This window comes from Pinus tabuliformis, chromosome J (assembly GCF_031772625.1).
Source record: "Pinus tabuliformis cultivar Carrire ecotype Pingquan chromosome J, CPIR1, whole genome shotgun sequence".
NCBI classification, from domain to species: domain Eukaryota; kingdom Viridiplantae; phylum Streptophyta; class Pinopsida; order Pinales; family Pinaceae; genus Pinus; species Pinus tabuliformis.
Window position 1 is genome coordinate 1,071,329,083 of NC_142295.1, and position 13,579 is coordinate 1,071,342,661.

At 39.5% G+C, this 13,579-nt stretch overlaps 1 protein-coding gene across 1 annotated transcript in view; it reads left to right on the forward strand.

Moving 5' to 3' along the window:
- The first annotated feature begins 1,464 nt into the window (after nucleotides 1–1,464).
- The window catches only part of SEC8 (subunit of exocyst complex 8), a 438,983-nt gene continuing 426,868 nt past the window's right edge, over nucleotides 1,465–13,579 (forward strand). Inside the window, exon 1 of the mRNA XM_089379035.1 lies at nucleotides 1,465–1,748. Within this exon, the coding sequence (XP_089235161.1) occupies nucleotides 1,722–1,748 (27 nt within the window). The 5' untranslated portion in view covers nucleotides 1,465–1,721. The remainder of the gene's footprint in view (nucleotides 1,749–13,579) is intronic.

Consider the following 13,579-nt stretch of genomic DNA (forward strand, 5'->3'; position numbering starts at 1 on the left):
ATCATCCTTTGGCCAATTAGCATTATTGAATTTTTCCTATTTGGCTGGAAAGAGCCAACCACCCCTCCAAATCCAGAGAAATCATCTAGATCATCTCCATCTAGAATCACTTCCTCAATTGAGATCCAAAAGAACAAGACCTTGACATTGAATCCTCTTAGTTTCCTAATCACACTAGTCTTGATCTGGCTTACGATTCAACTATTGCACTTCATTTGGTAGCTAGAATCGTGGTCGAAACAACATGGAATATCGAGGTTAATGATGAAGACGTTATTGTTAGAATTTAGATTGTGCTTTCATGGTTAAAACACTCCTTGGGAAGCAAAATTTCTCTAAAATTGTGTACACAAGGCTTTAACAGAACATGTGCATTGCAACTTTCCTGCAGAGGAATGCAACACTGCTCCTATCCCAACACCCTTTTACTAGTCTTATAGTTGATTTCCAACTCTAAAATTTAGCATGCTTTCAACAATAGGCTCCATTATGGGTGAGATGATCTTCCAAAATCTTATATTCCTTTGGTGTATCTTTACACCTTTAGGGGCAATTACCAGTGATAAATTGAATCGTTTTTAATGACATCTCATGTCTTCTAATTTTATGCAAAATAATTCTTCTTCTTGTATCTTTTTTTTTTGGTGTATGTTTGCATGAAAGAAACTCAAAACTTATTGATTGTGTGGGGGAGTTTGACAAAGATGCATTCTTGCAGACCCAAATTTTGTTTTGACCAATTTGATCCATATGTTGGATTGTAAATTTAATCATTTTTAGTAGCATCTCGTGTCTCCCAATTCTATAAAAAAAATTTCACCTTTTGTTCTTTTATTTTTGTACCTTTTTTTGGCGTATGTTTGCATGAAAGAGACTCAAAACTCATTAATTGTGCAGGGGAGATTGACAAATGGGCATTCCCAGAGGTTGGTGTGAATCATGATTCGACCCTCAACCCATGGCCAAAGACAAGTTTGGATTGAATAGGGATGGAGGCAAGGGTGTTAGTGTCGAATTCAGGCAAAGGGGTAAAATGGGGCAAACTGGTGCAAGGATTTGGAGTTTGCATGCATTAGGGAGGAAACTGGAATAAAGACTTGCTTGAGCCTTAGGAAAAACAAAAACCACATAGAACAAATGGCTATTTTTTTTGGTTAAATTTTATTCTATCTAATTCTAGGGTCGAATTTCAATTAACCCACATATTTTTCACCTTGAAGTTATTTGAATTCGCTAAACCGAGGCTGGATTGGTTCGAAATACTCTTAGATTCAACGATTTTCAAATTTCGAGTAACAAAAATTCTTGAATGTGATAAATTAGATATGACCGCATTATATTCTTCATGCATTGCAAGCCATGGTCAAAGTCAATTGTCCTTTTTAAAATTAACTTTTATGTTTAAAAAATAATTTCAAACCAAAAGAAAATGGAGAAAGGGTGAGAGGGAAATTACTTCATTTGTAAGTATAGAGGAAAACTAATATTTGAGAGGAGCTAAAAAGGAGTTCATTTTCTCCTTTGGTCCCGTGGATCAAAAAGCTTTCATTGCTCGTTCATCGATTCAACCAAATTCCAGAACATACCGTTCCTATTTGCTGTTTCCTCTGCAGTGCTTGGATCATGCGATTCTGATCCAACCTGCAGGAAGTCCGGTCCAATTCGATCTGATCCATCGGAGAAAAGGATCCAAAAATCTCAAAGGCTGCAAGCGCGAGACCATGGGATCCGATTCAGTTGACTGGGAGGTAATTAATTCAGCGCCTCTTTGCATTCTTTTCATTTTCAAAATTCACTACTCCATTCATTAGATCGTAACACCTAAAATTTCTTTATCAGATCAAATGAATCTTCCCAGATTTTCTGACATAACAATGGCAAATCCAGTTCGAAATATCCTGTATGAAAGCCCTATTACTCCGAGGCAATCGAACATTAAACATCCATTTAAAGCAAACCCTGATAAACTAATTTCTTTAGCTGATCGACTTTCTAATTTCGTCCCATATGGATTGAACTCCTTACCTGCGGCTGGCAGTCCGTACCATTCGACAAGGACTGAACTCGCAACATCCGAGAAAAGAAAAACAGGGGAAAGTTGAAGGGTTCCTTATCGCTAAACAACTTTACTTTTCTGTTCGGGTATTTGTTTCCAAATGACATTTGTTCCAACGAAGTTTTGACAATTTGGGGAGATTATTCTAGATCAATTGCCAAAATTTTACATAATAAACCTCAATTTTATGATTTTTGTTTGAATTATCATGGTTTATCAGAGACCTACGTGCATGCTTTCTGTGGAGTCATTCTGTACTGGTCGCTTGGCACCAAAGTGACATGACTTGGACTCCTCTGTTGGGAATAGGTCCTACATGTTGTATGGCTGTATTGTGAGGTCATTGGATAAGGCACATGAATTGTAACTGAGTTGTCATCCTGTCTTCGTCCAGTATGTCATTAGGATAGATTTAGTAAGTTTTTTTTGTCTTGGTAATATGAGCGAGGGAAAAGCTTGCAGAGCGAGGAATCTCTTTAGAAAAACTTTTGTGGAAATTTTGTATTTGAAGAGGTTTGATAATCAATCTGAATACTGTGGGTGTGTTATTGCACGCAATGATCTTCTCTGCAGTTGTTGGTCTTTCCTTGCTAATCCCACTAATATCCATCCTAGTATCAGAGCTATTTCGGCCCTGAACTCTCTAACGGGAGGTGTTTGTGATTATGAGAATTTTCCGAAGGGTAATCCTCCTCCACGGTGTAGAGGATTAGTCTAGAGTAACGTAGATGTTTAGTTTTATCTTATGCTGAATAAGAGTCGATCATTGATTTGAGATTATGTATGATTGGGTGAACACTGGATGCTACTGGAATGTCACTGATCTATGGAGAGAACAGATCTGTGTTTGCAGTAGGTGAAAACTTGTGGAGAAGTGTGAAATGGGGGTGATTCCAATGATGAAAGTTGAGGGTTGCGACTTTCTCTTATTGAAAGGAGCTAGTTAGATGACAGTTGTGATAGGCATGTTGTGTGTTTGTCATATCTGGGAGTGATAACAGTTTGGCTGAGTATTTCCATGGAGAGACAAGTTTTGTGATTGCCAGGTAGAAAGCTGTACGGATTAGCCGAAGATGTAGATTGTTTTGGACAACTTAATAGGTTTTTAATCTCTAACCTATTGGATGATTTGTTCAAATGGTACTTTGGCTGTTTTGGCTCACGAGCATCATGGCTATGTAGAGATTTTGAAATCACAATCTGAAATTTCCACCTCACTTCTGTGAGGCCATGAATCTACTTCAGAGAGTTTAGCCTTAGACTTTAGTGCTGAAAATAATTCTTCAACAGTCCTGCAAGAAACTTCAAATTTACCCAACATTACATTGAAGAAAACTCAAGAATGTAGACACCATAAAGACTTCAACTATATATTATTTCAGCAGCCCTTAGGGCAAGATCTATCTCAACACACGGATCTGAAAATGATTTCCATAACAATGGCAATATAACAGCAACAAATCAGATCTGAAAGTTTCATTAAGCATGCTATAATAACACAGCATTCAACCTGACCATCCTAATGAATCTGCATACTAAAATAGCCATGAAACTTGCTCAATACACGTGGAAAATCAATTATACATCGATAAAATAAGCACATTGATGGTAAATTTCATATTATCACAGTAATGAAGATAAAGTACAACACCTCATCTCATCCCAAGCTGGTACAACAAGTCCTTTGAGCTCATCCCAAGCAAGGACTCTTCATTGCATCCCAAATCCTAGCTACGACATCCACAATCACTACAAATTACAACCAGCTATACAAAGGCCAAGCAAGGCATCCCACCAAACTTTATAAGCCAATCTTTGGAGCTTCCAAACAAGACAGCATTGATGATCGCACTAATTGTCAAACCCCAAGATCTCCCTCTTGCATCACATAGGCCTTCAAGGAGATACACACATTTGCATCCCATAAGCATTAATACTCAACACTTGCATCTCAAAAGTCAAGGAATCCTAGCGCTAGCATCCCACAAACACTACTCCTTGGTACACTTTGTAGTTGTTTTTAACAAAGACATTCTTTTCCCTTTATATAGACAATCTTTAGGGAAGTCAACAATAAAACATGGGTCAAGTTCATAAACCGCCCTAGGCTAAGTCAACAAACAAAGCCCCAAATGAAGCACTCCTCAAAGCAAGCTGCTCACATGTTCTAGGGTTTGTCCAACCCCCAAGGTGGTGTGCCCTTTAAGCTAGGTGTTCACATTTCAAGCAGTCATTCTCTAAGATGATTTGCTCTCCATTCAATGGCTCCTCAGCTCAAGCATACCTCCTCAGACTATGTAAGGTGGTTACATTCTCCTAAGGTTGAATGTGCAGCCCCCAAGTGCCTAATTCTCTCCTCTAAAGTGGTTACTTCACATGACATGCGAAGTGCCCATCTTCCTCAACAAGTGTGCCCTTGTAGAAGATGCTAAATATGCTACATTTGGAAACTACCACATCCCTAACACTGATCCCAAGGCAAGCATACACCTAATCTAAGCTCTCCAAAAGTAGTTAAAAATAAACAAAGGGGCTAGGAGACTACAAGCCCTTCATATTCCATGAAGTGTTTTCCAAGGTAGGTAAAACACTTTCAGAGCAATCAAAAGCTTACATTTCCTCTTTGCAAGGAAATTGTTTTCTCAAAAACTAGTCTTCTCCCTTTGTACCTCAACTATATATGCAACTTGCAAATTCAAGTCTATTGTTCTCATGGAAATAATCATTGATCCCACCATAGGTTTTGGAATTGTCTCTCAAACATCACTTTTCTCCATCATGGCATCAATGCAGACCTATTTTGCAAAATTGGAAGGCTCACCAATGGAACAAGTTAGTGCAACATGTTTGCAAAATCTCTTAGGGGGGAATTATTGCCCTAATTGAAGTTTTAGGCACTCTTATGCATCCTGTAATGTTTGGTAAGCCATATCAGCTTCCAATCGGTTGAAGTAGAGTAAGGAGGCATCCTTCCTTTGGTTCTTTTTGTCTAAATATGGATTTGATTTAGTCTATAAAGACCACCAACTCGAACCCCTTTGGCCACAACATGGGTTTGATCTCTAATTGTAACGTTGTGAGCATTAAACTTGGCCACACAATGTACATTTGTCACGCAAGAAATTGAAAGAAATTTTTTCATTAAACCGGGAATAAAATCAAACACTATTCAACTCAAGAACATCACTTGAAGGTATTTGGAAAGAGATGAGCCCAATCCCTTCATAGGATAAGTGGCATCATTTCCCAACTTTTGTCACATTCCTCCCTCTTGCGTTCAAAATTTGTTGAAGATCTTCTTGTCATTTGTCATATGTCTCAATGCTCCATTGTCCACATACCATCCAACATTGGACATAATGTTAGTGGTGTGAAATTTTATCTATTGTAGCTACTGGAAATTATTCTTCTAACTCAAAAATTAATTATGTAGTTTATTTGCTACGACAAATAACGAATAAAATCACAGCTGCAATTTTCACCATAAAAATACTGCGGAAAATAAAATACTGGAAACTGAGAAATTCTAACACACACACACAATAATTTCGACACAGTTATTTTTGGACAATTGTCCCTAGAAAAACCCAACTTGGGAAAACTGGTGCAGCAGATGAGGGTTTTATTATTAATATTCAACAACAATTCTGAGTACAATAATTTAGATGCCCAATTGGCAATCTAATCTGAGGAAAATACTGGCAAAAATATTGTGAGAATTTTCTCTCACCCCACAACTATTTTCTGCCTCCAAAATAACTTCCCAGCCTTTGCGCTGCGCTCCCTGCGTCACCCTCTACGTAGAGCATACGCTGGCCCTCTGGAGATTTTAGCCTTCCTTCCTTCGACTCTTTGGGAACTGGAAATCTTCCTCCTGGACTGCTACTGCCCTCCTCTTCCACCTGCGACTCATAATTTAGCTCTATCTTCTTTGTTGAGCCGTTGCTACAGGGAAAATTGAACTGCTTGGGCAACTGAGTATCTGCACTAGATGATCTCTCCATCACTACATCGACTCCCTTTTATAATCCACTATTGGAGAACCAACGACCAAGATTAAAACTTAATCAATGGCTAAGATCATTTCTGGATCGATCCATGTGAGTTTCTAGATGATTCTCACCTTATCTCAATCAATATTGATTAATAAACCAGATTTTCTAAGTTTAGACTTAGGAATTATTTAAAAATCAGCTAATAATCTAATTGAGACACTTCTAGGCGGAATTTCCAGAAACTATTTATGGGTTTTGAAGATCTCATGTATTCTAGCCTCTCCACAAAATTTTAAGTTATGTGTTGATTACCCTTGCTTTGTGCCTAGTATTCTCACAGTGTTAAACCTCTCTTGGACAGTGCATTGTGGGTTTATTTCTTGTCTCTAAGCAAACACAAGTGTGTGAATAGACTATGTATGCAATGAGCCAAAACTGTATTGCTCATGTCCGTGATCGCTAGTCGATTAATGGTAAAAATGGTGCACACTAACACCTCTGTGTTTGTATCTCTGAGCTAATGCAAATGACTGTGTTCCAGTTGAAGCCATTGTATGATCCCATGCACTTATACACTTTTGAAATTCGAGTTCTTAGTTTTGACACACACACACATATGTGTGAAAATTCCTAGGTCTAACAATCTCAGGAATCCTACTGCAACCAACTGAATCTACTTCACCTAGATTGTAAATTACATTAGAAGCTTATTTCAGATTTCTTCTTGAAACATTGCAGTAAATTACTGAAGCAGCCTACACCAATTTAAATATGATTCTAAAACATAGACATTGAGCAAGGAAAATAGAAACACATAGGACACAGTTATTTTTGGACAATAGTCCCTGGAAAAACCCAATGCGGGAAAATTGATGCAGCAGCTTTGAGGGTTTATTATTATTAAGCAGTAGCAAATTCTGAATACATCACTGAATACCTCACATGGTTATTCAGTTACAAAGAGAAACACTGGTAGAAGCTTTGTGAGTTTTACCTCACACAATCACTGAGAAAAAGTCTTGGTTGTTTCGACTGCTGGATGAGGTGCCCCTTGCAGGCATTGTGCTATCTCTGCGCCGCCTCTACGCCGTCCCAGCGTCAATCCTCTCAAGAACATTGTCACCCAACTAGGGAATCGATTAGTAGCCCAAAGTCATTGCTCTCAGCCTCCCGGCCTCACACCTTAGCTTCCGGTTGCTGTAGCTGACCCTCTGCTTTGATTTTTGACTTTCTCTCTCTCCCTCTGCGTTGCTATTACGTGGCCCTTCTGGTCTTGCGTTAGCCTCTGCATCAAGGCTTCTAGATCACTCACTGCCTCTCTCTGTTGATGTATCTCTTGCTGAGAATCTCTCTCTCCGGAAGCTACTATCCCTGCCCCTCAACTGCAAGAGATCTCCTCAATCGATTTTTCCTCCTGAGAACTTCTCACTTCAGAAAATCGATTTTCTCAATCTCTTTGTGTGTTTTCCAAATGACCCTCAAACCCCTTCTTATATCTTCATGTTGGACAACAAACAACCTAGATTACATCTTCATAAAAGGTTTAGATCGTTTTGGCTTGATTTGTGGCTTTTTCTAGAAGTTTCATCCCTGATTAGATTAATACCCATTAATATTTTAATTTTTCTAAGTTTAGACTTAGGAACCCCATTAAAAATATTAATTATTTTGATAAAATAACTTGTGGGTGGAATTTCCCAAAACGCTTTATGGGTTCTTTGGAATGTATGTGCCCAAGACTCCCTGCAAAATTTGAGGCCTAGAGCATATCTAATGCTACACCAAATCAACACTCCCTCTTAGCGAGGGATGTGCTCTAGCAATATACTGTTAATGCATACTGCTCTGACTCTGAAGCATTGTCTTCTGCGCTGCTAATGTTTGACATGCTGTCTACTAACTATTGCACTGCTACTGCAATTGTACTGTTGCCTTTGACACTGCCACTACTAATGCTACATTTGTATTGCAACTCCCTCTCAAGCGCTGCGTCTGCTATGCTGCTAGCACTGCCACTGCTAACACTGCATCCGTACTGCAACTCAGTTGCTTAGAGAAACAACTGAAATCCTGACTGCTACTAGTCCCACGCTCTCTTCTGAAGCCACTGCGTTGTTGAAGCTCTACATTGTGCTTCCTCACACTGCTGCCTCTCTGCTCTGCGCTGCTCACATTCTGGCGCTACTAACCACTGCATCTGTCGAATCAACACTCCATGGCACTAACTGAAAACTCCTCCATCCCACTACTATTGATCATGGGCTCCCGTAGCAAGGTGATGATTCAAGAGGTGGGCTCCTCAAGGATCTTCCCATCTGTAGCTCTATCGAACTACAGTTCTATATAAGCCTACCTCCCTCCTGGAGGTATCTTGGTTGTCATGGCGAACTCCTCCATTTGTTCAATCTTTGCGGCTACAACGTTAGGATCATGCTTCTCATCCTTGTCCTTGTTCTTCAGAGGACACTGGGATGCATAGTGGCCCATCTTGCCACATCTGAAGCACTTCACTTTGGAAACGTCCTTCTTTCGTTTCTGTTGTCCCTGTTGTCCCTTTGATGCAAGGGCTGCGTTATCCTCCTCCTCTACTTTGGGCTTCGACCCACTGCTGCTGTTGCTCCCGCCAAGTTTGACTTTGAGCAGGTCTCTCCTCAACGCTTCTTGTTTCAGAGCTGCCCACATCTCGTCCCAATTTGGCAATGCTGCTATGACTAGGATACTCTGGACAAAGACTTGCCAATCATCTGAGACGGAATTTAGAGCCAGTCTCACTAACTCAGAATCCTGAGGTGTATGCCCCACAACTGACAGCTCATCACGAGTCTCCTTCAGTTTCGTGAGGAACAGATCCACACGTTCTCCCTTCTGCTAAGCAAATCTCAATTTCTGTTCTAAGTACATCTTTCGTTGCTCGGAAGATCCTTGATACAATGTGGCCAAGGCATCCCACATCTCCTTAGCAATTCCTTTGATAGTAACGTGGCACACCACGTGATCCTTGACTCCATTTAGGATCATCCTCTTGGCCTTTGACATCTCAGCCTTGTACTTCTTTAGCGGATCTGCATCTGCAGGTTCTTTGACTCCATTTAGGATCATCCTCTTGGCCTTTGACATCTCAGCCTTGTACTTCTTTAGCGGATCTGCATCTGCAGGTTCAGCTACCACATTATCAACATATGTCTTGAGGGCATGCTCATTTAGAAGGAAGGACATTCTAGCCTTCCAGATGGCATAGTTAGAAGCCTTGTCCAACCTGTCTTGATCCCTGAAGCCACTGGTTGCCATTTCCTCCAAAAAATGTTGAACAACTCCCTCTTTCTCCCTACTACGTAGCTCCTAGGCTGCCTTATGCACTTCCTGATGGAGTTGGTAAGCTGGTGCTCCTTTGCTACTCAAAAAATGAGAAATACTGATTTCCTCGGCAAGAAATCATTGAAGAAGTATTCCCTCACTATGCGATCTGCTTCTTCCATTGTGACGGCTTTTCTGCCCAACACTCTGCTTGCAGAAGATTGCGTCCCTCTAGCTCTGCGTGGATCTGTGTAGCTCCTTTTGCCTTGACAAGTTTTTGATCTGGGAGTCTTACCTCTCTGTTGGTTCACTCAGAGAGAGATACCCACGAAAATATAGGTCTCCTAGCTAGGACTGCGCTATCCCTCAGGGGATTCGAACTGTTGCTTGCTGCAGCAAGTTGGGCGTTGCTTCAGTGCTATATTTTCTCTTCACTATTTCACATCAACCTGGCTCTGATACCATGTGAAAATTCCTAGATCTAACAATTTCAGGAATCATGCTGCAACCAATTGAATCTACTTCACCTAGATTGTAAATTATATTACAAGCTTATTTCAGATTTCTTCTTGAACAATTGAAGTAAATTATTGAAGCAACCTACACCAATTTAAATATGATTTTGAAACATAGAAACTGAGCAAGGAAAATAAAAACACATAGGACATAGTTATTTTTGGACAATAGTCCTCGGAAAAACCCAATGCGGGAAAACTGGTGCAACAACTCTGAGGGTTTATTATTATTAAGTAGTAGCAAATTCTGAATACATCACTGAATACCTCACATGGTTATTCAGTTACAGAGAGAAATACTAGCATAAGCTTTGTGAGTTTTACCTCACACAATCACTGAGAAAAAGTCCTGGCTGTTCCGGTTGCTGGATGAGGTGCCCTTGGCAGGCACTATGCTATCTCTGCGCTCCCTCAACGCTGTCCCAATGTCAACCTTCTTAGGCACAACGTCACCCAACTGGAGAATCGATTAGTGGCCCAGAGTCACTGCTCTCAGCCTCCCGGTCTCACACCCCGGCTTCTAGCTACTGAAACTGACCCTCTGCCCTGACTTTCGACTTTCTCTCTCCGTCTACGCTGCTTTTGCATGGTCCTTCTATCCTATGTCGGTGTTTGCGTCTACGCTGCATCCGCGTGGCCTTCTGGCCCTGTGTTAGCGTTTGCGTTTGCGTCAAGGCTTCTGGATCACTCACTGCCTCTCTCTGCTGATGTATCTCCGACTGAGAATCTCTCTCTTCGGAAGCTGCTATCCCTACCCCTCAACTGCAAGAGATCTCCTTAATCGATTTTTCCTCTTGAGAACTTTGCACTTCAGAAAATCGATTTTCTCAATCTCTCTATGTGTGTTCCAAATGACCTTCAAGCCTCTTCTTATATCTTCATGTTGGACAACCAACAATCTAGATTACATCTTAATCAAAGGCTTAGATCATTTTGGCTTGATCCGTGGCTTTTTTTAGAAGTTTCACCCCTGATTAGATTAATACCCATTAATATTTTAATTTTTCTAAGTTTAGACTTATGAACCCTATTAAAATATTAATTATTTTAATAAAATCACTTGTGAATGGAATTTCCCAAAATGCTTTCTGGGTTCTTTGGAATGCATGTGACCAAGCCTCCCTGCAAAATTTGAGGTATAGAGCACATCCGATGCTACTCCAAATCAACAATATGAATCGTTTGCAAGTGCGAAGACTTTCACCATTATTATTGTTGGAAACTGTAACTAGGTTCATTCTTCATAATTATCATTGTATTTGTGTCATTGTATATATCTTGTAAGAGCCAAAGAAGAAAATTAATTTTTAGTTTTCAAGCATGGGTTTCATGCTGAAGTCAAATTGTTATTTAGGAGTATTTTTTGCATGCTTCTAGGGTTTATCGAGTTAAAAGAATATTTGTCATAAGTTAATCTATTGTACTAGAGTCAAGTCCCATTTGGACTTTTGAAATCAATAATAAAAATAGTTTTATTTGAGTCAAAATTGTCAATTTTGTCCCCACAAGACCAAGTTGTTCTTGTCTTGACAAGTCGGCCTTGGAAGGGACCCATTTTGTTGGCATTATGACAAATGTGTTGTCCTTGATGGCAACCTACTTAATAAAGGTATCGACATGATGGCAATAGGATGAGTATTTAGGCCAGTACAAATGTGACAAAAAGATTGGACAAAGGGATATCAGTCCAGAGACAAAAGAATGATGAAAGTGATGTTTTGATGAATACACGTGGGCTTTGTGAAGCAAATATGTGTACACATGCGAGTATGGAGAAGTAAAAACGCGTACAATTTCCGCACCATGATATCCTAAATACCAGGGATCTTAAACATGGTATTGGCCCATAGTAATGAGCGCAACAACGGATATTTTGATCCCATCTAAGAATACCGTTGGCATTACTAAGGATTTGACTCGAGGTATTGGTTTAAGGCCTAAGCTATATAAGGAGATGGAGATCAAAGTGCTAAGTGTGCATGTAATGGGTTATTGATGAATTGTTTGTTTTGAAATAAGTGTGCACCGGGAGTGTGATGATGGATTAGATCTTATAGATCTAAAATGACTACACGTTGAATAATTTGCTTATGAGGTGATAGATTTGTGATGATGATATGATGTATGTCTTTTACAGTATATGCCGAGATCTGGGGTTTGAATGATGTTTTGTTGTGCAACGAAGGTATGATTCGGTAGTTACATATCTATATGCAAGTTTTCTTCAGAAAGATCGCGTACATACGCATATCTGCTTCTGGGTAGTTGCGTATTGATTCCGCAGTATGAACAAATCTGTACGCGGGTATGCTTATTAAAAGGCGCGTACATATGTGGAAGTGTCTTATAAATGTCGCATACATATGCTAGGGTTTTGCAGTCTGAGCTGATGATTATGGCTGATTTGTTCTGTTATGTTTGCTGTTATCTATCAATGATGTCTCTTTCATGATAATCTGTGTGACAATTCTGGTTGAGTTGAGTGGTTTATGGAATGATATGTTGACTAAAGATGATGCTGCTATGTGATGATATGTATGTAGTTCAGAAATCTGTAGTGCAGTGATTTAGATTCAGGGTTCAATCTTTTGAGATCTGTACGCAGGTTTTCTTAAGGGAAAGTGCGTATATACACAAGTATTCTTCAAAATAGTGGCGTATACATTCTGACATATGATTGATCAGTGTTTGCAGTGACAAGGTTTGGTTTCAGTGATGAACAATATGTGTTCTGGTATTCTGATGAATGGGTATACAATGATATAAGTTGGTTTGGTTGTTTGAGAATAAGTTAGTTCAATGATTGATTTGGTGATTTAGTTTGTTCAGTGATTAAGTAATTTGATACAGTGTTTGGTTTCAATATTGTTATTTGGAATTGGGCTTAAATGATGGTAGTGGGTCTAGTATGAAGTTTTGATGAAAGATGGCCTATAGATGTGATGTTTTGGTTTAGGTGGATCTAGTATGAAAATTATGAAATGTGGTCCACAAAGGTGTTGAGGGTTGGAGCTTTTAGTGAGGAAGTCAAAGCTTCCTTCTAGTGGTAGCTGGTGAATCTGATTAGGGGGTTGGAGCTCCCTTCCATTGGGTGCCGGTAAATGAAATCAAGGGGTTGGAGCTCCCTTCCAGTGGGTGTTGGAGAATGAGAAAAGGTTGTAGCCTTCTACAGGTGGTTGTCTGCGTGCTGGTTTGAGTATGCGACAATACAAGATTGTAAAAAGTTTTTCATTATAATAAAAGATGAAGACAGAGACGACAACAACGGTGGTTTTCTCCCACATTGGGTTTCCACCTAAAAATCCTGGTGTTGATGTGTTGCTTATGTGTGATGGTTTATTCTGTTCTTACTGCACATGGTTACTGTTTAATTAATGCCTAATGAAGTACTGATACATTAGTTCAAGTTAAACAAATGATGAATTAACTGAAAAGTTAGTTAACTAGATATATGCTAGTTGTCTGCATAACAATTGTGTACATACACAGGTTTACTTCATTATAGTCGTGTACAAAAATCTGAATAAGAAAATAAAAGTTTAAGTGAGTTTTTAAAACACTGATTCGTCCCCCCTCTCAGTATTTTTCCCAACACATTCAACATCCTGGATGTGTATAAATATAGTGCAACTCGCCCTCATTTGGAGTATCATAAGCAAGTTCGATTTTTGTGCCAAGAAGAGAGAGAAACACCAACGAAGAAGTCTAGAAAGAAGAGC